We start from the raw sequence: 27,853 nt of genomic DNA on the forward strand, positions 1-27,853 counted from the left end.
TTGTCTCTCTTCCTGCTAGATGGATGCTCTTTGAGGCTAGGAGCTTTGTGTTGTTCACTTCTGAATCCCTCATCACCTAGAACAGTGCCTGGCACATAGGAGGTCTTCCCTAAATGTGTCACATGAATGAATAAATGCCCCCCAAAGACATGGTGGGGGACCCTCAGCAAGACTCCTGATTTTCCTTGAATTATTTTCTATAATCTCCTTCCTAGGGGCAGGGCATATCTCTGAGATGAATAAGATCATTTCTGTAAATCCTTTGAGATGCTCATATTTGGATGTAATAAAAGCCACCACTGTTTATCTCACACTACGAAAACCAAATATATAATAATTCAGTGTACGTCATTACAAGATAATTTTTGTGCACTCCCCTAGGCCTGGAGTGTTCATTATGGGATTCAGTTTACCCAAATTCAATTCATGCCCGGCCTTTTCAGAACACACCAATCATAGAAGGAAGCACTTCGCACATTGCCTTGCACCTAATAGGGAATCGATAGGTATTTATTGACTTATGGATCAGTAAGGCAAAGTGTACCTATACTGAGACATCTTAACTCCAGCGTGGCAAAGGTCAGGTTTTTCCCAGGGATAGAGAACTCACCGGCCCTCTGTTCTTTTTCCAGTCTCCCAAATCTGCCTTCATCAGTGCTGCAAAGAAGGCCAGGCTAAGATGGAATCCTGCGAAGGTCCGATTTTCTGAGCAGGTGGCAGTTGGAGACACAGACGCAGTAAGTGCAGCTTTAGCTCCCTGTCCTCGGCCCTTGCCTAGAATCAGCCTGGCCATGGAGGTCTGGCTCTGGAGCAGGTACTCATCTGCTGCTACTCGGGGTGGATGGTATTATGAACGGGTTGGAAGCAGAGTATCACGGGGCTCCAGGCTGGTGGTGAGTTAGAGGAGTATGTGGCATCCAGAAGAGCCCTGAGCACTGTAGGGACACAGAATCTGTATCACTTTGCTTAGGATTCTCGTGGTGCTTAGAGAAATCCCCATCTGTAGCACAGTAGCATGCACTCAGAGCAAGCACTTCACAAACATCTCTGGGCTATTTGATAGAGGCGGGAAGGAGGTAATGGTTTTCTGAAGATCCAGAGCAAGGAGTGGCTGGTGAAATTGAGCCCTCTTCACACTGAAGTGATCCTGCAATGGCATGTCTTGACTGGAGAAGACACCAGCAAGCAATCTGGGGGAAATGATACAGACTAGACTCTCACTGTCACAAAGCTTTGATTAGGGATGCAAAATAAACACCTGTTCCCTGCCACTGGATACCACTTGGTGATGTTGGGGGGTTGGGGGGAAGTAGTTCAGATTGAGATAACACGGAATCCCACACTGAGGGTATGGTTTCAAGGAGTGGATGATGCTTGATGGTTTGTGCCTTATAGCTGCCAGGCTGGGTCGGAGTGGGGGTGGGCTGTGAGGGTCATGGCCAGCCCGCAATCTTTCTTACTGCTCTGTGGGATGTACATGAGCTGAGCTGCCCACTCCAGATAAGCAAATGAGAAGAGATGGGTGGAGAGCGGAGAGGTGTGTGTTAAGCAGGCATGGATTATGGCCGGAGTCCCCCAGGAGTCTGCAGAAGCCTGTGATAGCCAGTGGGGGTGAGGACAGAGAGAGCCAGAGCTAACAGGCATTTGTATGCTTTTGCAGGTTTTTGTGGGCTGGGCTCTCAGGAGGCCCATGGCATTTCTGTACAGAGGCACAGCTGCAGTTGAGGAAAGCCAGCAGGCCCAGCCTGAGTAGAAACCAGTGGGGTGCCAGGCACTTCTGTAGTCCCTTGAAGCAGAGCTACTCAGAAGAAGGGTTAGAGGACAGAGGTGTCTTCCATCTCCTCTTTCCTGGCACTCATCCCCCAACTCAGTCCAGGCCATCTTCCATCCCCATATAAGGAAAGCTGGAAGCCCAGGGGACTCTACAGGGTCCCACTGGGGAAGCTGTCAAATAATTGGTGCTTGGGCTCCATGTCAGCCCTAACAGAAGAAGCTAAAGAGAAGTAGGGGGTGGTGAGCAGAGAGAAGAGGGAACAGTCCAGAAGCCCTGGAGATCATGGTGAAGAACACAGTTAAATCAAAGCCACTGAGGGGACATTTGTGTTCTGAGCCCTCGAGAAGCCAGAGGAAAAGCAGATTGAACTTGGAAAGGACAAACTATTCCCTCTCAGCCTTACAGAGCAATCAGTCAAGACCAGGCCACCAATGAAAGCCTCGCCTCCATCTCTCTCTTCCCTTTTTCTTCCCATCTCTGCCTCTTCCCTCTACTCTTTCTTCCCCACTCTCCTCTTCCTACACCATGACTCCCCTTTCCATACATTGCAGCTATACACAGACCGATCAAGCCCCAACTCCAGACCAACCTAAAAGCAAATGCCCCAGAGTGGCTAGGACCCACCCAGGGTTACTTCCGTTGCTCCTGGACAGGCCAGCAAGTGCAGTGTGAGGCTCCTATCTAAGAGAGAGAGAGAGACAGAGAGAGAGAGAGAGAGAGAGAGAGAGAGAATATGAATATGAATGAGATGGACATCAATCTTCCCACTCTAGCTGTGCTCAGGAAATTACCTGATGTCACCACCCCCAGCCTCCCATGCCTCCAGTGTAGACTCTAGTAGCTTCACCATTGGTTGGGACCTAGGGGAGTCCAGGCCCAGGTAACTCCAGGCTGTCCTATTATCCCTTGGCCATGGTGTTCTGGGGCTTTATTAAGCAGCCAGAGCAGAAATAAATCCTGTGGGCGTTCCTTGCCAACTCTATTTTTAAGCAAAATCAATTAAGTAATTACCTGAGCCCAACCCAGTGTGCTAAATAAAACCTGCCACCTCTGAGTGTCACCAGCCTGGGGATCCAGGGCCTCTGGGCTTGGTAGGAGCAAGGCATCTCAGGACCAGGGAGAGAACCAGGAATTCATACTTTTCCAACTTTATACCCCATCACTTCCTACCATGGTTTGACTTCTGGATCCCCACCACCACCAACCAAACCCTGACCCAGGAGGACTTGCTTGTTTATTTTTTCATGTCCACGACAGTCCCTAGATGTGGACTCTCCCTCTTCTGGCATCTCTAATAGTCTATGCCTTTCATCTCCTTCAAAATCAAAATTTAATTCACCTCACCTAGGAAATCTTACCTGTTTGTTTGGTTTTGGTTTTATAATTGGTCTCTAGTGGATTCATGTGTGTGTGTGCCAGATCACTGCAATAAGAGTATAAGACCAAACCCAGTCCTCTATTTTCGCCTGATCCTCATGGAACTTAGCGTGGTGTGGAGTGTACACAAGAGGCTTAATGAATGCCCACTGAATTAAGGATTTCTGGCCATCTTATGCAGCTTTTCAGTTCCTACAAAACTGGTGATAGCCCAGGGAAATGATTAGATTCTCTTAATAATTCTTATCATTCAAGTAAGCACATATTAAGCATCTACTGCTCATATATTCAGCAGCCATTTATTGAGCACCAACTGTGCCAGGAACTCCACTCAATGTCAGAACTACAAAGATTAAATAGGACATCGATGTGCTCCAAGGTCACCATTTGTGAAAGACAAACATTCCTCAAAAATACACTAAGAACACTGAAAGAGGTGTGTATAACGTTCCTATGAGAACACATGGGAACACCAGGTCCAAGTACCTGATGAGTTTGGACTGTACAGAATTTTTATTTAAGCTGGGTTTTGAAGGATGAATAGGAGTTTGCCAAGGAGGGAAAGAGGAAGGCAGAGAGAATAGTCTTTATTTAACAAATATTTATTGAGAGCTTAACACGCAACACTCTATAAATAAAGGAACATCTGGGCCAAGAAAACTTTTGCTCAGAAGTTATCAGGTGTTCAAAAACAGGCTTTGCCAAAGTGGTTCTCAATCAGGATGAGTACTGTGCATGCTCAGAGAGTTTTTGGAAATGTCTGAGGGGTTATGGGTCATCCCAACGACTTGGCATGCTATTGGCATTGAGTGTCTCAGGGTCAGAGATGCTAAGTGTCCTGCAAGGAGTGACACAGTCCCTGAATGATTGTCACAGGTATAGAGGCATGGAAGAGCAAGGTGGGTACAATCCTGGCAAGACAGGACTCTGGAGAAGTAGGCAGGGGCCAGGTCAGAAAGGAGACGGGAGAGGAGGGAGTTTGGCAGCACAAAGGCAGGAACATGAATGTGATCTCTGGGTGTGAAGAGCCTGGTGGAATGGGAAGAGTCAGGACGTAAGAGCAGGCAAGTGAGGTGGGTCCTAAGGAGGCCTTCCATCTGGTCTCTGAGGACCAAGCACCACCCTATGTTGTGGAATTTTGAGTCACAGTAAAATGGGGGTGTGCCGTGATATCAAATGAAGGATTAACTATTGACATGGCCCAGTGTTTTCTGAGAGCATTTGGTTCTGGTCTGCAGGTGACATCGTCACTGATCTGTTCTTTCCTCTGTCTCTCTGTCCTTCCATATCTGTGGCTCCCTGTCTCCTTCCCTTGCTCCATTCTCTTCCTCTCTATACCCCATCTCTGGTTCCCCTCTGCCTTCTAAATGAGCCCTTCTCCTTGACCTTTTCCTGCCTATTCACAGAAAATGATGAAGAAAGAAGCTCTTCTCCTCATCCCCAACGTCCTGAAGGTTTTCTTAGAAAATGGGCAGATCAAATCATTCACTTTTGATGGCCGGACAACTGTTAAGGTACATACAGGGTCTCACCTCTCGGGTTAGCATCTGTCCTTTCTAGGGCACACAAGGCTGCTGGTTCATGGGTGTCCCTGAGTCTGCACAGAATTGCTGCTGGGAAGCAAGGTGGCCTTTGAACTTCTGCCTCTGTGAGCCCCAGGCTGCAAGAACACACAGCCCTTGGATGAGCGGGCGGTGGGGGTGGGGAGACCTGAGTGCGCAACTGTGTGTGTGTGTGTATGTGTGAGTGCATATGCATGCATGCCTGCACATGTATGCACAGGCATGAGTGCATGTTTGTACACTCCCACTTGTGAACTCCTTTGTGTCAGTGTTATAAGGGATCCTTCAAGACTCTGAGGAGCTAAGGAGTGTGAAGATCATTAAAACATTTATAAAGCAAAAGTGATTTATATTGCTACAATAACACCTACACACGCTTACACACAGAAATCAACAAACACAATCTCTTGGGAGATTAGCTTAGCCATGCTTCACTTTTTAAATAACAACCAGATCTTAAACACCAAACCAACATGTGAAACGTCCAGCAACAGTTCCTTTGGCTACTCCTTTCATAGGAAGAGCAGTTACTGAGCTGTTCTTAAGAGCTCAGCTAGTTGTCTGAAAGTTGTAGTGGTTCCCTTAGTCCTGAGGAAGAGAGGCAATGAAACGATGAAACCCCAGGTTCAACTCTGAAATGGGACAGAAGTAACCACTCTTGCTCCTTCTGGACTCCATCTAGAAAGAGAATGCCATTCCCCAAAATGAATTTCCATGCAACCAGTGGAATAGCAGCTGCCAGAAAACCCACCTTGGCTAATAGTCATCCTGAAGTCCCCAGGCTGTGGCCAAGACAACACTATAAATAAACCCCTGAGCCAGGAAACTTCTCTAAGAGGAATTATCAGGTGTTCAGAGTTGGCCTTGCCAATGGTTCTCAGCCAGAGTTGCCATTCCCCTCCCAGACATCATTTAGGAATTTTGGGTCATCACATGGTTTATGGTGCTCCTGGCATTGAGTGTCTCAGGGTCAGAGATGCTGAGTGCCCTGGAGGGAGTGAGACAGTCCCTGAATGATGAAGAATTGTCCTGCCCAAAGTGCCAATAGCACCCAAGTCATACAATACTGGGCCTAACCCGTGTGGATTGAACTGAGAGTCTCTTTGGAAGGCTTAGGCCTGGGTGGGTCCCCCAAGGGGCCCCAGACCAAAATATATTCCTTAGGGGCTCCTGGGATGGCCTCTTGCCTATTGGAGGTCTCAGTCTATGGGAGGGACATTGAAGCACTACCAGGCCACCCAGGAGTGTCCACATGCCCCTCCCCCAGATATGGATATCTCTCTGCAGCAGAATCCTTCGTGGTGTTTATTCATGGGCCAGTATGTCCCTTGTAGATCTGTCTCCATCCCAGAACATCTGCTCCTTGGAACTTGGCCTGGCCCAGGCTTCTTCCCCCACCTTGCAATGACACTGTGACACAATGACATTGTTGCTTCCAGGTAGCCCCAGCCTTCCAGGACAGCAGTATCCCCTGACTTGTGATCTCACCCTTACTTCAGGGGAGGAACACACACTGGCCATTCATGGAACATGGAGCAGCTGCCAAGCCACTTGTCCCAGAGAGGTACCTGGGTGAATCGACAGTCTGGCACGGGGGCTGTTCCACTTGTAACACCAGTTGGCAATCACCAGCTTGGCCATCCACAATTCTAGCACAGTTAAACTGCAAAGAAAACCTCATTTGTCCCTGCCAGAGCTCCAGCAATACTGGCACCTCTGTGGCTACTTGGATGATACAAAGAAATACTCTCAAGTACCCACCAGTGTCCAGCCTCACATTTGAATGGCTTAGCGTCTTTTAATATTCACTGAGGGGCTTGTTTGGCAACCCTGGCTGTAAGGGAGTTTCTCATTCCCAAGGGGGCTTCTTTCTGGCCTCCAGGGGCTGAGCTGGGCTGACTCCCTGAACATACAGGCAAACATACACACATACACACACATACTGCAGCCTCGAGTATGCTGAAGTCCCAGCAAATAGATGGCAGAAGTCACAAAACTGACATCTGGGCAGCCCCCAAGGATATGTTTGCAGACATCCTAATATTAAAAGTAGGGCAGCAGAGCAGACAGAGCCCAGAAAAAGTCAGATTTATTACTGTACACAAGACACGTGACACAGTGCCTCTGCGCGGACACATTTTTCAAGTCGCTAAATTGATTACCTCTGAAAGCCAGCAACAAACAAAAAGAAATGAACATTCTGCCAGTAACTCAAGTCATTCAATTTAGATTCTGAATCTAGAAAGAGTCTACTTTTAATCACATGACTATGGCCCTTAATTTGTGAGTTCCTGAGAAAAGGGTTTGTAGACAGACTAGAGAGAACATTCCGGCTTAGGGAAGGTGAAGGGAGAACCAGCATAGTGCCTGCCTTATTCGGTGGCTCACTTGATATGTGCTCGGAAAACATTTTGAGTGGAAGGAGAGAAGGAGGGAGGGAGGGTTGTGACCACATTTTGCCATATGCCTGTGCCAGGCCAAGTTCTGAAACCCCTCCCTCTACCTCCTGCACGTTCGGTGCTCCCCAGGGCTCAAGTCCTCATGGGTCACTGTCCTCATCCTAGAGAAGACCTGGGCCATCCTAAAGGCCTGTGTCTCCTTTTGGCCCCTTTCCTAGCCTCCTCCCTGGGAGCCATGTTTCTTGTTCAGTGTTCAGTCTCCCGCTCCCATGTCGGGTGCTGAGAGTAGCGCAGAACTGGAACGGAGCTGTCTCCCTCTCAAGGGACGTGATGGTGACATCTCTCCCACAGGACGTGATGGTGACATTACAGGACCGGCTTTCCTTGAGGTGCATTGAGCACTTTGCCCTTGTCCTTGAATATGCCGGGCTGGAACAGAATCACAAGTTCCTGCTTCTCCAGGACAAGCAGCCCCTGGCTTATGTAAGTAACTCCTTCAGCATGGCTTGAGGGGTGCATGTGGCCTCTACTAGGGAAGAGGACTCCAGGTACCTTCTTTCTGGAAAATTCATCATGATTGGCTCAGCCAGCCCACAGAAGTTATAGCTCTCAGCTAAGATCTACATGAACCACGTCCAGCAGGCTTTGGGCTATGTTCCTCGTGACCTAGGAAGGGCATGGAGATTGTGAGTCTTGGTCTCTAGTGGGAAGGGTATGGAGTGGTGAGTCACTGTCAAGCCTCCTGCCTCCTAAAAGCCCTGCCTGCTAGACTTTTCTGCCTCTGAGAGGAAACTCAGCCTTCAGACAGTCTTTAAAACGAAAAGGTCAACAAGCAGAGTGTACTGAAACCACCAAGACCGGGACAAGGGTGGGCTGAGTGGGGCCGAGGACAGGCAGCATGTCACCCATGTCAACTGCCAAGGCAGAGTAGGAGAAAGAGGCTGGGGAAATCCAGGAATGCTGGCCAGTGTTTCACCAATGGTAAAGCACCCAGAAAGAGCCAGAGAAGCAAACCAGAGCTGACCAGGATTCCCAGAGGAGGGAAGAGATTGGTGAGGGAAGGGAAAAAGAAATGCCTAAATGGAGATGTGAATGCGACAAAAAACAAAATCACACACGCACACACACACACACACACACACACAGAGAGAGAGAGAGAGAGAGAGAGAGAGAGAGAGAGAGAGAGAGGATTTTAGGAAAGAAAAACTCTTCAAGGTTAGCCGTCAGCCAAATGCGAAGATTGTTAGCTTGAAAGGGAGGCCTATTCAACTCCCCACCCCCACCCCCAGCCCAAGAGGCCTTTTGAGTCCAACCAGTCTCTTTTTCCAAATGGAATTTTAAACTTTTTTATTACCAAAAACAAAAACAGACCTCTAACATACACCAGAGTCTAAAAAATTGTATCATGAATCCTCATGACCTATGGCAGCTTCATCAGTTACCAATATTTGGCCAGCTTGTCTCACCTATACCTCCAATTGGGCTTTTAAAACCTCCATTTGGCTTTTCATTAGCAACTTCCTCTGCTGGTGCTGAGCCTCTCTGCAGGGTAAAGGCATTAGTCCCACAGCAAGAAGAGTGTCGGATAAGTTCCCAGGAGCCCTTTCTTCCCACCTCGTATCTTGGGCCTTAGACCCATTTGTGGATAAAGGCCACATCCTGGTGATGTGATCTAAAAATTATAGTCACTTTGGACCAGGGGGGCAGGATAGACCTTTCCTTGAAGGATCATCGGGATGAGCCAGGTGGGGGAAGTGATGAGCAACAGCCCAGCTCTGCCCCAAGCCCTGCCTTGAGGAAGCACCAAGCCAGCTCTCCTTGCTACAGCCACGGATTCCCAGATCTCTTTTCCTCACCCCTCTCCTCCCTGGGATTCAGGTGGTACAGCGGACACACTACCAAGGAATGAAATGCCTCTTCCGAATCAGCTTCTTCCCCAAAGACCCCGTGGAACTGCTGCGGCGGGATCCTGCTGCTTTTGAGTACCTGTACATCCAGGTAGAGTCTGATTGGGGATACCCAGACAGGCAGCCCAGTGGACAAATAAGCAGTCAGGCAGTTCTGCCATCACTGTGAAGTTACTCTGTAAGGTACTCCATCCTTCAGGTAGCTCTAAAGACCCTTTCCTTTCCTGCCACCATTGTAGGCACATGGTCACATTGTTTAGGCCTGGTGACCAGAGCTGGCTGTGTCTCTAGTTCTGTCTGTGTGTATGGAAAGATCTCATCCGTTTTGGGGAGCAAGCAACCCCTGTAACTCTGTCACCATCACAGGATCTCAAGGTTTCCAAAGCCCATTGGGGTAACAGGGGGTCCCAACCCCCCATGCCTAGCTCCAGGAAGATGATTCCCAATTCAGTTCTTCTAGAAACATTCGCTGAGCGCTCATGCTGGAGCAGGCCCTGTGCTAGGTGCTAACAATCAAGATAAACACAGAACTGTCCCAGCCCACTAGATCTCATCAACAGACCTATGCATGAGTGCATATAAAACAGTGCATCGGTCCTATGATCATGGCAGGGTACAGTGGCAGCAAGAGCAGCCAGGAAGCAGCTTACCAACTCTTCTTGGGAAGAGGACAGTGGAGGCTTCACAGAGAAAGTGATGCGTGCATGCTCTTGGCCTTGAAGGATAAGTAGAAGTTTGCTGTGTGTGGATATAGAGTGGAGGGGGCACATTCTAGGCAAAGTGGCAGGCACCTAAAAAGCCTTGGTGGCATGAAACAGCATGGTTTGGTGAGAGAACTGTGAGCAATTTATTATGCTTGGAGTGCAGAATGTGAGGTGAGGAGCAATAAGAAATGAAATGGGATAGATAGGAAGCAAGGTGGTGAAGGGCCTGATAGGCCCTGACTTCAAAATGATTCAGGCCCATGTTTTTAACAAGCCATCCAAGGAATTCCGATGTCCAATGGTGTCTGGGAGCCACTGATTTAGGGCAGTGGGTCTTACTCCTAGCTGCACTTAGCATCCCCTGGGAAGGTTTGAAAAAAAAATGTCCTGCTCCACCCAAGACCAAATCAATCAAAATCTATGGGAATGGGCTCCAGACGTTGATATTTTCCAAATTCCTCTGGTGATTCTCATGGGTAGCCAGGGGTAAAGAAATTCTGCTGTGGGGTGGGGATACAGAAATGTGAAAAGGAGAGCCACCCAGGCAGATGAGCCACTTTGAAATATTACATAGTGCCGAGGAAGTAGGCCAGCTGGGAAGCGATTGCAGTTATCCAAAGGAGACATGATGGAGGCCAGAACCAGGGCAGGTTGGAATGGAGTGGGGTGGGATTCAAGAAATAACAAAAAGGTACAACCAGTGGGCTTTGACTCAATGCGTATCTGGTAGAGTTAAGGAATACAGGGAGTGGAATGGGCTTGGGGGAAAAGCTAAGGTCATTTTTGGGATACGTTGAGTCTTAGATGCTCACAGAACATCCAAAGTGCTTAGTGTAAGAGTAGAAAAATAAGCTGAGAACTCATCTCTAATGATGTCTATGACAACAACACCTGCAGATGTGCTGTGAGGCATCACGGTTGCTCCTCCTAACAATCTAAAATGTTAGGAACATTTCTCCAACAGCCTTGAGCTCCTGTACCACCACTCTGGGGGCGATGTGTTGTGGTTCCTCTATGCATTTTTTAAGTCTGGTTCTCATTTTCTTGGCCCTAAATTTCTTCATCCAAGCTTCCAGGGATCATCTTGGTTCAATTGTTTTGGAATTTGGTGTCAAGACCACGTTCACACTGTCCCTCCCCTTCGGGATGATAGGGACTTCACCTGTAATTTCTTCTTTTTTATAATGAACAGCTTTATTGAGGTCTAGTTGACACATAAACTGAACATATTTAAAACAACAGTTTGATGGGTTTAGGCATATGTCTATATGCACAAAACCATCACCACAATCAAGATACTGAGCATATCCAGTACTTCCCAAAAGTTTCCTCAAGCTTCTGTGTAATTTCCTCCCTGCCCCCAACCCCCAAGCAACCACTGACTTGCTTCCTATCCCTATAGATTAATCCACATTTTCTAGAGTTTTTATATAAATGAAACCATACTGTACATACCTTTATTTTTGTCTGACTTCTTTCACCTAGCCTAATGATTTTGAGATCCATCCTTGTTGTTGTGTATATCATTACTCCATTCTTGTTTATTGTTGAGTAGCATTATGTGGTATGGATGTACCAAAATGTTTTTATCAGCTCACCTACTGATGTACATTTGGGTTGTTTCCAGGTTTTTGGCTACTACAAACAAAGCTTATACGAACATTCTTGCCCAAGTCTTTGTATGGCATATGCTCTCCTTTCTCTTGGGTAAACACCTAAGAATGGAATGGTTTGATCATACAGTAGACCTGTCTTTCTCTCATTTTTTAAAAAAGAAATTCCAATATTGTCTTCCAGAGTGGTAATACTATTTTACATTCCCACCAGCCATGTATGAGCATTCCAGTTTCTCCGATATTGTCAGTATTTATTTATTTTTAGTCATTTTAATAGTATTCAGTGGTATCTCAGTAGTATCTCCTCTCACTTGCTTTTCCCACTGACTAATGATGTTAAACACCTTTTCATGTGTTTGTTTGCCAACATACATATTTTATTGGTCAAGTATCTTTTCAGATATTTTGCATACCTTTTTATTGGGGTTGTTCATCTTCTTGTTACTGAGTTATGAGACTTGTTTATATATCCTGGATCCAAGTTGCTTGTTGGATAAGTTATCTGCAGTTTTTCTCCCAGTCTGTGGCTTCTCTTTTCATTCTCTAAACAGTATCTTCCACGAAGCAAATGTTTGAATTTTGATGAAGTCCATCCAATTTCTCAGTTTGTTCTTTGATGGATAATGCTTTTATGGATCATGCTCATGATGTTATATCTAAGAAATCCTTGCTTAACTCAGGGTCACAGAGATTTTCTCCTTTTTTTCTAGAAGTTTTAGTACTTCAGATTTTGTATTTAGGTCTGTGATCCATTTTGACAATTTTTTTTTATGCAGTACAAGGTATCGACCAATTTTCTTCTTCATCTCCTCCTCCTCCTCCTCCTCCTCCTCCTCCTCCTCCTCCTCCTCCTTTTTCTATAGAAATCCAGGGCAGCCCCGGTGGTGCAGCGGTTTAGCGCTGCCTGCAGCCCAGGGCATGATCCTGGAGACCCAGGATCAAGTCCCATGTCGGGCTCCCTGCATGGAGCCTGCTTCTCCCTCTGCCTGTGTCTCTGCCTCTCTCTCTCTCTCTCTCTCTCTCTCTCTCTCTCTCTCTCTCTCTGTCTCTATGAATAAATAAATAAAATCTTAAAAAAAAGAAATCCAGCTGTGCCTACACATTTGTTGAAAAGAGTCTCCTTTCTTCACTGTCTTGCCATTGCACCTTTGTCAAAAATCAGTTGTCTATATATGTGTGTGGGTCTATTTCTGAACTCTTTACTGATCTACTTATCTATTTTTATGCCAACATCACACTCTTGATTACTGTAGCTTTGTAAGTCTTAAAATCAGGTCGCATGTATCCTCTTTGTTGTTCTTTCAAAGTTGTTCTGGTCATTCTAGGTTCTTTGCATTGAATTTTAAAATTCGCTTGTCAATTTCTACCAAAAATCTGCTGTGATTTTGATTGGGGTTGGGTTGAATCTATAGATCAATTCGAGGAGGATTGACATCTTCCCCATACCGAGTCTTCTGACCCATGAACATAGGATATTTTTACATTTATTTTGGTCTTCTTTAGTCTTTTTCATCAGTGTGTTCTAGTTTTCAGTATACAGGCCTTTCACTTATTTTTGACAGATTTATCCCTAATGATTTCATAGTTTTTGATGCTATTGTAAAGGGTATTTTGACTTTTAATTTGAATTTCCAATTGTTTGTCGCAAGCATGTAGATACGCAACTGATTTTTGTATGTTTCTAATATATCCTGCAGCCTTCCTAACTCATCAGTTTTATTAAACATTTGGTAGATTCCCATGGATTTTTTTAAAAGATCTTATTTATTTATTCATGAGATACACAAAGAGAGGCAGAGACATAGGCAGAGGGAGAAGCAGGCTTCCTGCAAGGAGCCCGATGAGGAACTTGATCCCAGATCCTGGGATCAGGACCTGAGCCGAAGGCAGACGCTCAACCACTGAGCCATCCAGGTGTCCCTCCCTTGGATTTTCTACATAGATGGTCCTTGATGAAGCATTCCTTTTCTACTCTCTCCTATGCTGTAGTGATACCACTGTGGCTCCTTAGTCCCTTAACTCATCCTGGTTTCACCTCAGCCAAATGGGCAATTGGTCTAACCCAGGCTGAATCATTAATAGCTGGGACTCTGACCTTCAGGATTTGGGGGCTGTCATGTTAGGGGCTTCTCTATGAAGATTGACTCATTGCTGCTTTTGACTTTCAGACCTCAAGGAACAGAATATCTGCCCCATTCCTATGGTCCATCTCTCACCCTGGGCTTTGGGGTCTGAGCTCTATGGAGAGCTCCTCCCAGTATCTTTCTTTATTCCCACCTGAGCTAGTAGAGGATCCCTGTATGGCTGGGGAGTGAGTTTAGGCCTCCAATAAAAGGCAGGAAGGCCTCTTGTAACAAGACAAAAGAAAGAAAGTGGTGTCATGTCTCACTTTTGCAGTGATCTAGATGATCTGCCCATCTGTGCCCTGCCACTGTGTGCATCTGTCACTGAGAAGCCTGCCCAGCATCTGCTGAATGAAGCAAATAGTGTCCCTGAGAGCCAAGTTTCTTCAGTTGCCTCTTCCCCAAGGGCAGAAACTTCCTTTTCCCCTTTATTTAGGATGTCTTACTTTATGCTGCAATGCTTTTCTGGGGTGCCATGGAGTAGATCGGGGGATGAGGGCTGGAGAGCAAGCACCTTTTTTAACTGATGGCTTTGAACTGCTCTCTGCTGCAGAGTCGGAACGATGTTATCCGAGAACGCTTTGGAATGGAACCCAAGCCAGAGATGCTTTTGGACCTCGCCGCCCTTCACATCTATATCACGGTCTCAGCCACTCGACCTAGTCAGAAGATCTCGCTCAAGAATGTAGAGTGAGTTCTGACAGGGCCCTCTGGGAAGGCAGAAGATAGCTATAGAGGGAGAAAGTGCAACAGGTCGAGCTGCACTGTTCTTTTCAGGAATCTTAGGGCCGGGGCTAGGAATGAAAATGACAGTTCCTCACACCTAGACCATGATGCCTTTGAGCTCTGGCTTCTTCCAGGGAGGTGGGGCCAATGTGTTTCTCTTGCCCCATCCCTCTTTCTTTTTCTTGCAGGCTCCGTCCCTCCCTCTGCCTCTCAGATCTAATTTTGGCCTTGCCATTTTCCTTTCTCTGTCCCATTCTGTCACGCTCACTAATTTCTTGCTTTTCTTCTGCTCTCAGGAAGGAATGGGGCCTGGAACCCTTTCTTCCCCCCTCCCTCCTACAGGGCATCAAAGAGAAAAACCTCCGGAAATCTCTATCTCAGCAGTTGAAGGCCCACCAAATGCATCCTTCCAGTGGCACCAAGGTACCCAGTGGCATCCATTGGGTGCCCTGCTCAAGAACTAGTGGCCATGGCGGGGAGCAGGGGTGTCTACGGTGTGGTTTCCCAGCAGATCTGGTCTTTCGGGGACCCCCTCCCACTGGTTTGGAGTTGGGTACACATCCAGCCTGGCTGGATATGGGCAATGATGGTGGAGAGGGGTTTCTTCAAGCCTGAGCCTCACCCAGAGACTGCTCAGGGCCAGGTCCCTGAGAGAGCCTGGGATTCTCAAAGCAAAGGGGCCAAGATGCATGAGGGGGCAATTCTCGGATCATTTCCCCACTGAATCAGTGCTGATTGAATGCCTGCTGTGTTTTCCATGGAAAGGACTGCTCTGTCCCTCATCAGCCTTCTATTCGTCAGCTGGGGGAGTGGAAATTCCGGGAGATCAAAGTGCAGCCTGGTCAGACAAGGCTTGATCTAGAGAATGGGTCACTGGGTTGAGGGTTCACAGCCCTGTTCTGCTCTCTGCACATCCTCTCATGCCCCCTGAGGGGCTTCCTCTCCCCTCCCTTCACCCCTGAAGGTCTCTCTCTTTCTAGTCCCTTCCTGCCCAGGAGGGGTGGTTAAAGGCACCAGGATCAGCCCACAGACCTAGACACCAGACACAGTCGCATCCCGTCTGGTCCATCCATTCCAGATTCCTTGTATTACCCACGAGCTTCTCTCAAAAGATGCAGATTTCCCCAGAGAGTCAAGCCATGCCTACCTTGCTGTGCATATTGAATCAAATTGTTTCTTCCCAGAGGCAGACCATCAGTGCTCCTGGGCTATCTCCTCAGGAAACATTTTTAAGGGACCCCCCACTCCCCATGCTTGGGCTGGGGAGGCAAAGATGAAGAGGGCCTGCTTGCTTCCCGCCCTCAAGTCAAGCACAGACTAGTGGGGAAACACGACAGTCACAAAACTGTGCGACAGGCGTGGGGGCTCTGGAAACACGAAGGAGGAGGCACACTCAACCCAGCCTTAGAGAAATAGCAAAGGCCAGGGAGTGGCACATTTGATGCCAGAACTGGGTCTTGACAGAGAAGTTTGTCTAGCTGAGGGGGAGATGGGGGGGGTGGGGAGGAGGGAGGAGGAGAACTCCCAGGCAGGCAGGTGGATCCATCTGTACAAGACCATGGGGATATAAGAGAACATTGTGCATGAAAAGAAATGCAAATAGTTCAGCATAAGCAAGTGCACAGTGCTAGGGACATGCCTGGGGGGAGGGGGAGCACAAGAGAAAGCCGAAGAAGTTGGCAGGAGCCAGTTCCTGGAGCACCTCGTATGCCTCATCCTGTGCATCAAGAAGCCATTGGAGGATTTAAGCCAGTGGCCAACAGGATTAAACTGTTTTAGGTTGCTGTCCTTAACAGTGGGGTGGAGGGGTTGAGGAAAAGGAGGGTAAATAGATTGGAGAGGAAGTTAGGAGGTACAGTCAAGGATATGTGGTGGCTGGTAGCCCACAAGGGAGGAGCCCCGTGTTGACACAGGTTCCTGGCCCAAATGTCTGGGGGAGGCTGGTCCCACTGAAAAAGACTTCTCTAATTAGGGGCTGGTAGCGGAAGAGCAGGCTTGAGGCTTAGGGGTCCTCAGGATTAAAGACATTGATTGGGTCCCCTGGCTGGGGCTGGCCAGTCCCAGGGTGGCAACAGGGGATCTCAGGACAGAGGTGTAGATGAGGTGGGGTTGTCTGAGTTTGGGGAACGTGTTGATGAATTGTCCCAAGAACAAAATGAGTCAGCTGGGTTTTGAAGGCACGGGGATTGGGAGGTGGGAGGAAGGTTTAGAAAGGGAGATGGGATAGCTAGAGACAGGAGTCATCCAAATAGAACCTTCCTTTCAGGTTTTCTGAGGGTCTCCTCACACACCCAGTGTGGCTTGCTGATGAGTCTGACTAGCACCTCGTCCTGCGATGTTGACATTCCTTCCTGAGGATACATGTTTGCTTTTCCTGGGCCACTCAGGCTTCTCACATGTCTGGATGGATTGTTTCCACAGGGCTCTGCAATTCAGGCAAAGCTCCAGTATCTTCGAATTCTGAACGAACTTCCGACCTTCACGGGCGTTTTGTTCAACACTGTGGGACTGGTCAGTGAGGGCCGTGGCAGGGAGGGAGTCCCTTATGTGCACTTGTGCTTGGGTGGGGGGCAGGAGAGACTCCACTAGAGCCTTAGCGTGGCCTTCTCTGTCAGCAAATATTTCTAAAGACCTTCCTCTTCCTCCTCTTCCTCCCTCTCCCTTCCCGTGATGCTCTAGTCCCGCCTCTGGTAAAATGGTCAAGTAGGAGGCCATATTTGTTTTCGGTTATCCCTCCATGACCCTTCTGCATCTCCTTTCCTCCATTTCAGGCATCAGCAAGCCTCTTGTGTAAAGAGCTAGATAGCATGTGTTTTGGGCTTTGTAAGCCATGCGGGTCTCTGTCACAACTATTTAGCTGCCACTGCAGCACAAAAACGGCCACAGACAATGCAGACACATTGAGTATGGCTGTATTCCAATATCTCTTTATTTATGGGCACTGAAATTTGAATTTCATGTGATTTTTCACGTGTCACAAAATATGGTTCTTTTGAATTTTTTCCAGTCATTTAAAAATGTAAAAATCATTCTGAGAGTGTGGGCTGTGCAAATGCTGGTGATGGACTGGATTGGGCCCTTGGGCCAGAATTTGCCATCCCCTGCTCTGCTTCATTGCCTTTCCCATACCCCTGCAGCCCCCCGATCCCGGCTCTCTGAGTCTGCCTGCTTTCCCCTACCTGCCCAAGGCCTCTACTGCAGTAACGCCCTGTCTGGCAATGCACAGCTGGTCTCCCTGAACCTGTGCCCCAGGCTGGCTCACCCTGGTGAGCTGTGGTGAAAGGAAATTCAAATCACCTTGCTGACTGGATCCAGGTGCCTGTCATGCTCTGGGGAACATACTATCATGCTCGTGGGGCACACTGCTGGAAAGCCGCTTATCAAAGTGTCTGTAGCAGACCTAAAGAGGTTCCTTGGGGTGATGCTACTGCCAGGGAATGGACCAGCAGAGGGCTCAGGCTTGATGGTGCTCAGGAGCCTGTCAGGACCACTTAAGGGAATCCAGTCCATCAGGTGCTGAAGTAGACAATTTACATACTGGGATTTGCAGATCCCTGAAAGTCCTACCCCCTTCCTCCACCCCTGCACCCCCACACACACCACCAAAACACCACTGCTGAAATCCTTATAGGCCATTCCTTTGGGTTTTGCCAGTTAAAGAGCAAATGTCTGGGAGGCAGATCCCCCAAACCTGCTCTTAAGCACCCTTTCAACTACTAACACCTTAGGCAGAGTGTCCGTTTAGCTTCTGGCACCAGGTGAGGAGTGTAAGTTTCAGTGGCTCTTGGGCAAGGATGTAGAAAACAGACACAGGATGCCACTGGTGTCACAGGATTCATAGCCCTGGGTGGGGGGCCTGGAGTGGCCCGCAGCAATGAATGGAAACCCGCCCCCCCACCCCCGAGGCTTGGCCGGAAGAGGATGCAGCAGAGCTTTAAAACACAAGCCTCATCCACATCACGATTGTGCTAGAGCCAGCCCCGCTACTCTTTACCTCATTTAGCCAGTTGTTGAGCCCCAGGTGTCCATTGAAATCGGTGACTGACCCCAGGCTTGCCCTGAGAACAGGAGCACCCCATACCATCTTCCCCTCACCATTGTCCTCCCGTCCTGGCCCAAAGACCCAGATGTTTCCAGACCTCCCAGCAGAACCAGTTCAATGCCTATTTTCTGTTTCCTCCTGCCTCCTTTGTCACCTCCTCCACCCTTCTCTCTGTGGATGCCGCCTACCATGCTTGGACCCTAGGACGAGAAGCAGTCAGCCACCACTCTGCTGGTGGGACCCCGTCACGGCATCAGCCACGTCATTGACCTCAAAACCAACCTCACCACTGTGCTGTCGGAGTTCAGCAAGATCAGTAAGATCCAGCTGTTCCGGGAGAACCAGGGCGTGGCCCGGGTGGAGACCAGCATCATGGATGCCAAGGTGAGCCCAGCTCTGTGGAGCCCCTTCTCTCCAGGGACAGGCCTAGGACCAGAGGAAGAAGTGAATGAGAGAAAGGAGAGTCTGAGCCTTGTCGGTGAGAGTCAGTGATTCTGAAGCAGTTCCGACCCTGGGCCCCTCCACACTCTTCTTTCTTTCCTCTCTCAGCCCTGTGTGTGGGGCATGCTGTCTTGACCACCTGCTAGGGTCAGCCAGTGCTGGGGAAGGCTGCACTGCACATCAACCCACATGGGGTCTTCAGCAGAGGGCAGGGGAATGCAACTCTCAGTGATCCCCAGACTGTGGCTTCCCAATCTTTCTTGTGTCACAGCACAGCACTTGTGTGGAATGATGGGATAACTGGTCCAGCCCCAGAGACAGTGGCCCTCCCCAGGCCCTATCTGGTCACCCCAGAAGCAGAAGGGATATGTGCCCACCAGTTGTGGAACCCTACCAGAGTACGTCCTTGGAATTGTGGAGGCAGGGATGCCTGAGTATGTGGACAGACCTAAAGAGGTGGGGAGACGTGCAACAGGCAGAACCTCGTCCACATTTTACCTCCCAGAGTCCCACCCTTCCAGAATCTTAGAACCTTTTCCAGAGATGGGCTCCTTCCAACTGGCAAGCACCTGTTACCTGTGCAGAGTCTGGCAGCCACGGTCAGCCAGACCTTCCATGCTCTCGTGTTGAACACCCAGTAACCAGTATGGGTGGGGGGCAGGCTTGCCTGCCAGCTGGCAGAAGCTATTAGAGGAGATGCAATTTTCTTTTCTTAAAGGATTTCCCAAGGGGAGATGTTGTTAGATTAAGAGATGGAGTGTTTGCTGTTGCTAAAAGAGCAAATTATTTGTTTTTGTCTTTGTGAAACTCAGAAAGCTTTAATATGTTAATTTCTCCACCTGTGATTTCCAGTATTCCCATTGGTTTAGGAACCTGCCTGGAGCTGATCTCTAATTGGCTTGCGGCCACTTCCTCAACCAATGATCGCTGCCCTCCTCAGATGTTTTTGGGTAAAAAGCCAAATGGATAGGTAGGGAAGAGAGAGGAAAAACAGGAAGATGCATGCAGGGTAGATCTGACTTCCTGAGAAAAACAAAAAAAAGGTTTAAAATAAAGGAATGACTTTCTGACGGAATCTTTTTCTGTGTTGTACAAGTAATTCTCAACATTGGCTGCCCTATAGAATTTCCTTGTGGGCATCTTAAAAATGCAGATGCCTGGGTCCTGTTTCCAGATATTGTGATCGAATTGGTCGGGGTGCAGCCTGGGCATCAGGACTTATTTACTTTTCAGCTCCCCAAGTGATTCTTTTGTTTTTTTTTTAAGATTTTTTATTTATTTATTTGATGAGAGAGAGAGAGAGAGAGAACACAAGCAGGAGGAGTGGCAGGCAGAGGGAGAGGGAAAAACAGGCTCCCGGCTGAGCAGGGTGTCCAATGTAGAGCTCAACCACAGAACCCTGGAATCATGACCTGAGGCAAAGGCAGATGCTTAACTGACTGAGCCACCCAGGCGCCCCCAAAGTGATTCTATAGTATAGCCAGATTTAAGAACCACTGACCTCTGGGTCCAGAGCTCCAGAAGAAACCAAGCTGTACAGGGTCAGTGGGTATAGACTGAGTGAGGAGCACTATTCTCATTTCTAGGAGTGATCCAGCCACAGGTGTGGGCATGAATGCTGCCCAGGAGGGACCACACTCTTACTGGGGAGACTAGACCCACAAAGACACATAGCCTGCCTTAATAACACAACATCAGAACATGTATGGAGCTCTGGAATCAGACAGATCAGGTTCAACTCCCAGCTCTACCACTTCCTAACTGTGTGGCCTTGACAAAGTGTCTAAACCTCTCTGAACACTGATTTCCTCAACTGCACAATGAAAGGCCTACCACAAAGGTGGTGGTTCAGGATTAACTGAGAAAACGTACTTAAAAAGGTCTTACTTAGCATGTTGCCTAATACGTAGCGAGTACTAAACAAATGAGACTAGTTATTGTTTGAAAAGCAAAACAGCAATGACGGAGAGTTAATAGGAAGTAAATTTTGCAGGTGAATATTATGCAGAACATGGAACGAAAGAACGGGAAGGGGTCAACCAGAACTGGCTTCCCACAAGAGACTGTTTTAAGCTGGATCTTGAAGCAATAGGCATGGATTAGCTGAGAGAGAGGTGGGATGTGTCCACAGGCAGAGAGCAAGCATGGAAATAAGCAAGCCATATGTGCAGGTAGATAAGCATAGTTGCTTGGCTGGAGAGGACAATAACAAGAAAAATAGATTGGAGATTGAGGGTGGGCAGAACAAGCTGGTTAAAAGCTTCAAAGGCAAGGCTGCTGGGAAGCCAGGGAGGCGAGGTGGGGTTGGTGGCACTGGTGCAGGGGTGAAGTGACAAGGGCAGGGCCTGAGCTGGAGGGACAGCAGTGGTCATGTAAAAGAGCCAGCGTATGGAAACATATGGACTCACCATGGGCGTGCACATGTATGCCCACACATGTTCCTCCCTTGCACACACAACATATATGTCTTATTATACCTAACCCTTACTGCCTGCTTCTGGGGATCCTGGGGACACTGAAGACCGGGGCTCTGCACGCAGCACACAGAGGATCCAAATTGTGGGTGGTTGGAGAGGTGAGAGACCACATTATGGGATAAATGGGACATCTCATTGGTGAATGGAGGGGGCTAGGAGAAGGTTTCACCTTGCTGAGTGGGAAACAGCATATGTTTAGGTTGGTGATGCAACTGCCAGGTGGTGGATAGTTCAGGTACATGCTACTTGAAGCAAGCGATACAGTGCATATGAAAAAAAACACAGGAGAATGATCCATTTTGCACTGGAATGTTTCTCCTAGGCAGAATAATGGCCCACTCCCAAATATACCTGTGCTCTAATCCCCAGAACCCTGGATCATGTGATATGGCAGAGGGGAATTTAGGTTGCAGATGGAACAAATCAGCTGACCTTAAGATAGGGAACTTATTCTGGATTATCCAGGTGGGCCCAGTGTCATCAAAAGCGTACTTTAAAAAAATACTTTATTTATTTATTCATGAGAAACACAGAGAGAGAGGCAGAGACAGGCAGGGGAACCCACTGTAGGACTTGATCCCAGGACCCCGGAATCATGCCTTGAGGCAAAGGCAGATGCTCAACCCCTGAACCACCCAGGTGTCCCCACAAAGGTCCTTATAAGTAGAAGAGGGAGGTGGGAGAGAAAGTCAGAGTAATGAGAGGTAGGAAGGACTCGGCCTGACCTTGTTGGCACTGAAAACGGATTCAGGGGCCGTGAGCCAAGGCTTGTGGGTGGCCCCAGAAGCCAGAAAAGGCCATTTTTCCCTAGAGCCTCCAGAAGGGATGCAGCCCTATCTACACTTGATTTTAGCATAGGGAGGCTTGACCCAGACTTCTGGCCTCTGTAGAACAGATGTGTATCATTTAAAACATTAAGTTTGTGTTGACTCATTACGGAAGCAACAGGAAACTAACATAACCATGAGATTCCTTCAAGTAAGAGACTCTCATCCTACGTTAAAGACAGATGCAGCTGAGAAACGTTCTGCTCACACTCAAGTTTTGTTACATGAGATCAGATGCATCTGTAATCAGAGATGTCTGCTTTGTGTATCACCATGAGTCCAGGCGCTATGAAATAGAATGGTATTTATATACTTCTGGCAGATAAATCAGCAGAGGTAGGATCGATGATATGGTGATGGGAGAAAAATAGGAAGAGTGAGGGAGGTGGGACGCCAGGGTTGCTCAGTGGTTGAGACCTTTGGCTCAGGGTGTGATCCTGGGGTCCTGGGATCGAGTCCCATAGTGGGCTCCCCTGCCTATGTCTTTGCCTCTCTCTGTGTGTCTCTCATGAATAAATAAATAAATAAAAATCTTTAAATTTTTTTTTATTTTTATTTACTTATGATAGTCACAGAGAGAGAGAGAGAGAGAGAGGTGCAGAGACACAGGCAGAGGGAGAAGCAGGCTCCATGCACCAGGAGCCCAATGTGGGATTCGATCCCGGGTCTCCAGGATCACGCCCTGGGCCAAAGGCAGGCGCCAAACCACTGCGCCACCCAGGGATCCCAATAAAAATCTTTAAAAAAAAGAATGAGGGAGGAAAAAAAGATTCCAGGCTTCCATTCTGACAAGTTATTTAGTATGAACTCAGCATTGCTAGGAAGCTCCCCAATAGGAAATACAGGCATGAAACGAAAAGACAGGCCTCCTTGCCCTCAAGAAGCTTTCTGGGATGTTGGAGAGATAGAAGTGTGTCAATGCATGGCATCCCAAAGAAGGTGCCAGAGAAGGGGTACCAAAAGCACATCAGAATACAGAAGAGGGCAAAATTAATTCTGGCTCGGAGATTAAGGAAGCTTCCTGGAGGCACTCCATATCAGCAGTGTTGTGGCTACTGAGTGGTTCCTCTCCACATGCATGAACAAAGGGAAGGATTTGGCAGGGTCAAGTCTAGGAAGGCGCCTACTGGGGAATGGCTTCCCTGGGCTCAGTAGGAGTCTTTGTCATTTACGTTCAGTGTCACGCTGGAGCCACTTTACACAGGCGCATCTCTCCCAACTCTGCATTCAGTGACATCACATGGATAAATTGAAAGCAGCCATGGTGGGAATATGTACACTAGGGAAATTGGCAAGCACTGCACATCAGGACTTGATAGAACTAGTGATTTAGTGTTTGTCAGCATGCCACTGTGTAAGGTATACTGAAGAAAGAATATCTGAATTTCCTTAACAAGGAACATGGAAGTTAGAAACCACACTTGGCTCATTTCCTCCCAGATATGCCACTCTGGGAAAATTCTGGAAGGGCCTGCTAAAACTAAGATTACTGACTCAAAGCAGTTGTTCTCAGCTCTGACTGCACATCAGGATCATGTACGGAGATTTAAAAGCCACTGGTTACCTGGGCCCTTCCTCTCAGACCATCTAAACCAGAATTCTGGGTGGGGGGGGGAAGTAAGGTGAGGCTGGAGTATGTATGTTTTTCAAGCTTCCCAGGTGATCGATCATAATGTGTGTCTGGCCTGAGAACCACTGCCTTAAAGTGTGCTGCCTTGCTTCCAAATTGGCTGGTTATGTCCTATTAGCCTTCCCCAGTGCCATGGAGGCAAGACCCCAAATGTCCTGGCCCCCTGGGCCCAAGGACTAGCATCTCGTAACCTTGCCCTTCTGTGTCCCCAGATTTTCATCTTGTTCTAGTTTTCAGAGATGCTAGAGCACGAGATTACCCAAGGCCAGTCCCCTTCCTAGCTGGCATTCCAAAGTGTGGGATGCCTTCAAGCTCCTAGCACCCTCTAAGCACTCTGGGAAGGGGCATAGCCAGTTAATCCCTACACTGCCTTCTCATGGCTGGCCATGTCTCTAACACCATCCCCCTTTTCTCCTTGAACATTTGAAGATGGCCTGGGCATATTTTGTTACAGTTTTTCACTCTGCTTACTTGCTCTTAGTGGATTGAACGTGAGACAGTATGCAAATCTCCTTCTCCAAGAGACAGCAGTCTGGGACTGAGACATCAGTGGGCCATTACCATACCCCATTACCACAGAAGCACACAAGGGGGAAAAGAAATCATCAAATAAATGTCCCAAGGTATCTCTTGGGGCTCTGTGTGTCTCCTATTCTCGTGTTTGAGCTTTACTGGTCTAGCACTTTCTGTAGGGACAGGCATTACTTTAGACATCATGATCATTAAAATCCTATTTAAAATAAAATGTTTTTGAAGATTTCTAAGAAAACCTATCCAACCTCTTTGTTTGCCTGCCTTTGATTTGATTTTTACCCCTGCTGGCGAAAAGAACATCTGTGTTGCTTTGACAAATTCTTTTTGGCCCATGTCGGGGGCCCCCAGTTGGCTGTGTGGGCACGCAGAGGATGGACTCCTGATGTGCTGTGCTGAGCCAGCTGGGGATGTGCCTGGCCTTCTCTGTGCACAGGGTTTTGTCTTTGTGCCGTTTCATTACCCACATCAGGCTATATTGAAGGTAAAGAGATAAGGAGGAAAACTGAAGTTAAGTCCAACAGGTAACCCAATCAGCCAGCTAACCACTCTGCCTCTGAGCTGTCCATTAGCCAGCCAGCCAGCCAGGCAGCTAGCCAGTCCGGGTGTCAGGCAGTTAGGCGCTCTGCCTGTCCTGTAGCCAGCTTGTCAGCCAGGGCATTGGTGAGTCAGACTGCTCTGCAGCCAGCTAGTCTGTCCATCTTTCCATCAGTCTTTTAAGCCAATCAGCCTGTACTTTGGTTGAATGGAATGTCATTCTATTCATCAGCCAATACCCTTCCCTCAGAGAAGCTCTCTCCAGCTTCCAAAACCAAATTAGTTACACGAGCACACATTCACGTCCACCTACCCACACACAGATCCAGGACATTCTGTTTCAATGACTCCCTGTACTCTTCCTTCATGGTGCTTACCATACTGTCCACTCATACCACTCATATTCCTTTGTGTGATTATTTGATGGATGTCTGATTTCCTGTTAGATTATAAGCTCCATGAGGGCAGGACCCATGTTGGCCCTGCTCTGGGATGAATGGCTCTATCTATTGGTGGGTCATGCTGTCCATGAGCCAGCCCAACAGCATAGAGCAATTTGCTGGGTGGACAGAGTGGACCACAGGAGCATTTCAGCCAGAGAGAATATCGTGAGTTAAGATACAAAGTGGTCGAAGAATTTAGCATCTCTGGAAAAGGGTGTCATTGCTGGAGCATAAGGAGAGGGGCAGGGATGGGAAGAGGGCACAGGCAAGCTAGTGGGAGATTTGTCTGGAGCTGTAGGGTCCAGGTCCTAAAGGATTTATGTGACATGAGAAGGCAGCAGGTTTGGGATGCCTGGGTGACTGAGTCGGTTAAGTGTCTGCCTTTTGGCTCACATCATGATCTTGGGGTCCTGGGATCGAGCCCCAAGTCGGGCTCTCTGCTCAATAAAAAGTCTGCTTCTCCGTCCCCCTCTCCCTCTGTGCTTGCTCTTTCTCTCTCTCTTTTGCTCTCTGTCTCACATAAATAAATAAAATCTTTTTTTAAAAGAGGGCAATAGATTTTAGGTGACAAGATATTGGAAATTTTAAGTGAGAGTTGTGTCTGAGAACCTCGGGCAGCAATGTGGAGTGAAGTGGACAGAGACTAAAGGCAGGAAGGCCTACCAGGAGGCTACTGGAAGTCCTGAGGTTACCATGTGCTCCCCCTTTTCCGTATCATGAAAAATGCTACAATTTTTGTGGCCCACTAGAATAAACACATGAGGCAGCTTGTGGCCAGAGGTAACAGGACCCAGAGGCTGAGGGGCTCAGGATCTCAGCCCACTTGTCACCTATTCATATATGCCTCAAGAAGTTTTGGTAGTGGAGGAAGGCAAAGAGGGCCTGAAATAAAGCAATGGCAGCAGGGGCAGGCATGATGTCTGTGAATACTGTGGAGGCAAGCCTAGTGAGTCTTAAGTCCTCCTAGTAATGGTGGTAGCAGCTATCCATAGCCAAACTTCTATGTTTCCTTCTGCCATTAATGGGAGGGGTGGCGCTCTTCCCTTCCCCCATCCCATTCCCCTTATGTCTCTATTTGGCTATATACAAGGTTGATCATTCTGTTGTGACCCAGAAGCATCCATTAACTAAAGGTACAAACACCCCCTCAGCCCCTTCTTAATAACAACCCAAAGGGTATGTAAACTAACTGGAATTAAAATAAAAACTTTAAAAAAAAGACCCAAAGGTGATCTCTCATCCCTGGTCCCCCTCTTACTAGAGAAAGGAGCCAGTTGTTCCTCAGAGTCCAGATGGTTCCTCTTCTTCCTGATGATATCGAGTGAGCTCCATAGGAGTATCATCAACTCATTGCCCGTGGGGTGGAATCCAGATGCCTTACCATGGCATGCAGTGTTATTGGATTGTGTACTAACGAAACAATTCAAGATAGGATTTGATCTGGCACCAGACTGTGTGATAGAGACGTAGCAACGTGCGAGCACTGAGATAGGAAAAGAGATGAAGAGGGGTAGGATACCTGGATGGCTCAGTGGTTGAGCATCTGCCTTCGGCTCAGGTTGTTATCCTGGGGTCCTGGGATTGAGTCCTGCATCAGGCTCCTCCTAGGGAGGCTGCTTCTCCCTCTCCCTCTGCCTGCCACTCTGCCTGCTTGTGTTTCTCTCTCTCTCTCTCTCTCTCTCTCTCTCTCATTTTCTGTCAAATAACTAAATAAAATCTTTAAAGAAAAAGAGTTGAAGAGGAGAAACAGGCTGAGGGTGGTGACTCTTGGGAGGCTGTGCAAGGAGAGCCAGCCAAAGAGAGAGATGGAAATGGTCAGAGACGACAGAATCAGAACCCAGTATCACCTTATGGAAACAGAAGCTAAGAGAAGAATTTCCAAAGGATAAGGGGATTGGTGTTGGCAAATGAAACAAGCTGAGAGGTGTGAAAATGAATATGTGTAATTGTGTTTAGCTGGAAAGAAGCTTTACTCCCAGATCAAACCAAACCTGACCCATGGCTCATTTCTGTAAATGAAGTTTTCTTAGAACCCCATCACACCCACTGTTTAGCTCAGGGATTGTCTATGGCTGTTTTCTCACTTCAATGGCAGAGTTTTTGCAACAGAATGTATGACCCACAAGGCCTAAAGTACTTGCTGTCTAGCCCCTTACAGAAAAAGTTTGCCAACCACTAGTCTGGATGGGCTACAAAATAGTCAACTTGAGCTATGTGTCAGGATCCTGGGAGATAGCGAGGAGACTTCTGCAACTTTACTTGAAAGAAGAGATGATTTGGATTCAGAATTGTTCCCCAGGTGATGACCCAAGCCAAGAAGGCTAGTCTAGTCGGTGACCAAGTTCACCCAAGTCCTTCATGATGTTCCTTTTATGGCCACTGCCCTTGTGGATGCCCTAATCTTCTCTCATCTGGACTGTTGCAGTAGCTACCTCACCAGTCAGAGAAGGATTCATTCCACCCTAATTCTTTTAGCTCATAATGCCTGGTCTGGGAACCCCCAGAAGTCAAGGTGAGTCATGGCCCCATGGCTCCCTCTTCAGCCAGTCTTCATTGGTCTTCATTGGTCTTTATCTGGAGGCCACTGCCCTGATCCCAGGGGGGGAATGCTCCCATGGCTGATTTCGTCTGGCCCAAACTTATTTTCAAGCTACACTTTCTCAAAATCACAATACAGATATTGGGAAGGTTTCTTGAAAAGATATTGATTTGGGGGAAATATATCTTTTGTTGAAAT

At 47.9% G+C, this 27,853-nt stretch overlaps 1 protein-coding gene across 1 annotated transcript in view; it reads left to right on the forward strand.

Annotated features, from left to right (window-relative positions):
- Window positions 1–769: 769 nt before the first annotated feature.
- The window catches only part of FRMPD3 (FERM and PDZ domain containing 3), a 43,834-nt gene continuing 16,750 nt past the window's right edge, over window positions 770–27,853 (forward strand). The window contains exons 1-8 of the mRNA XM_055338748.1: window positions 770–814; window positions 4,558–4,665; window positions 7,464–7,595; window positions 8,991–9,110; window positions 14,016–14,152; window positions 14,485–14,611; window positions 16,610–16,699; window positions 18,435–18,614. Of these exons, the coding sequence (XP_055194723.1) occupies window positions 4,561–4,665; window positions 7,464–7,595; window positions 8,991–9,110; window positions 14,016–14,152; window positions 14,485–14,611; window positions 16,610–16,699; window positions 18,435–18,614 (891 nt within the window). The 5' untranslated portion in view covers window positions 770–814; window positions 4,558–4,560. The remainder of the gene's footprint in view (window positions 815–4,557; window positions 4,666–7,463; window positions 7,596–8,990; window positions 9,111–14,015; window positions 14,153–14,484; window positions 14,612–16,609; window positions 16,700–18,434; window positions 18,615–27,853) is intronic.

The sequence above is a fragment of the Nyctereutes procyonoides genome, unplaced genomic scaffold (genome assembly GCF_905146905.1).
Source record: "Nyctereutes procyonoides isolate TBG_1078 unplaced genomic scaffold, NYPRO_anot_genome, whole genome shotgun sequence".
Taxonomy (NCBI): Eukaryota; Metazoa; Chordata; class Mammalia; order Carnivora; family Canidae; genus Nyctereutes; species Nyctereutes procyonoides.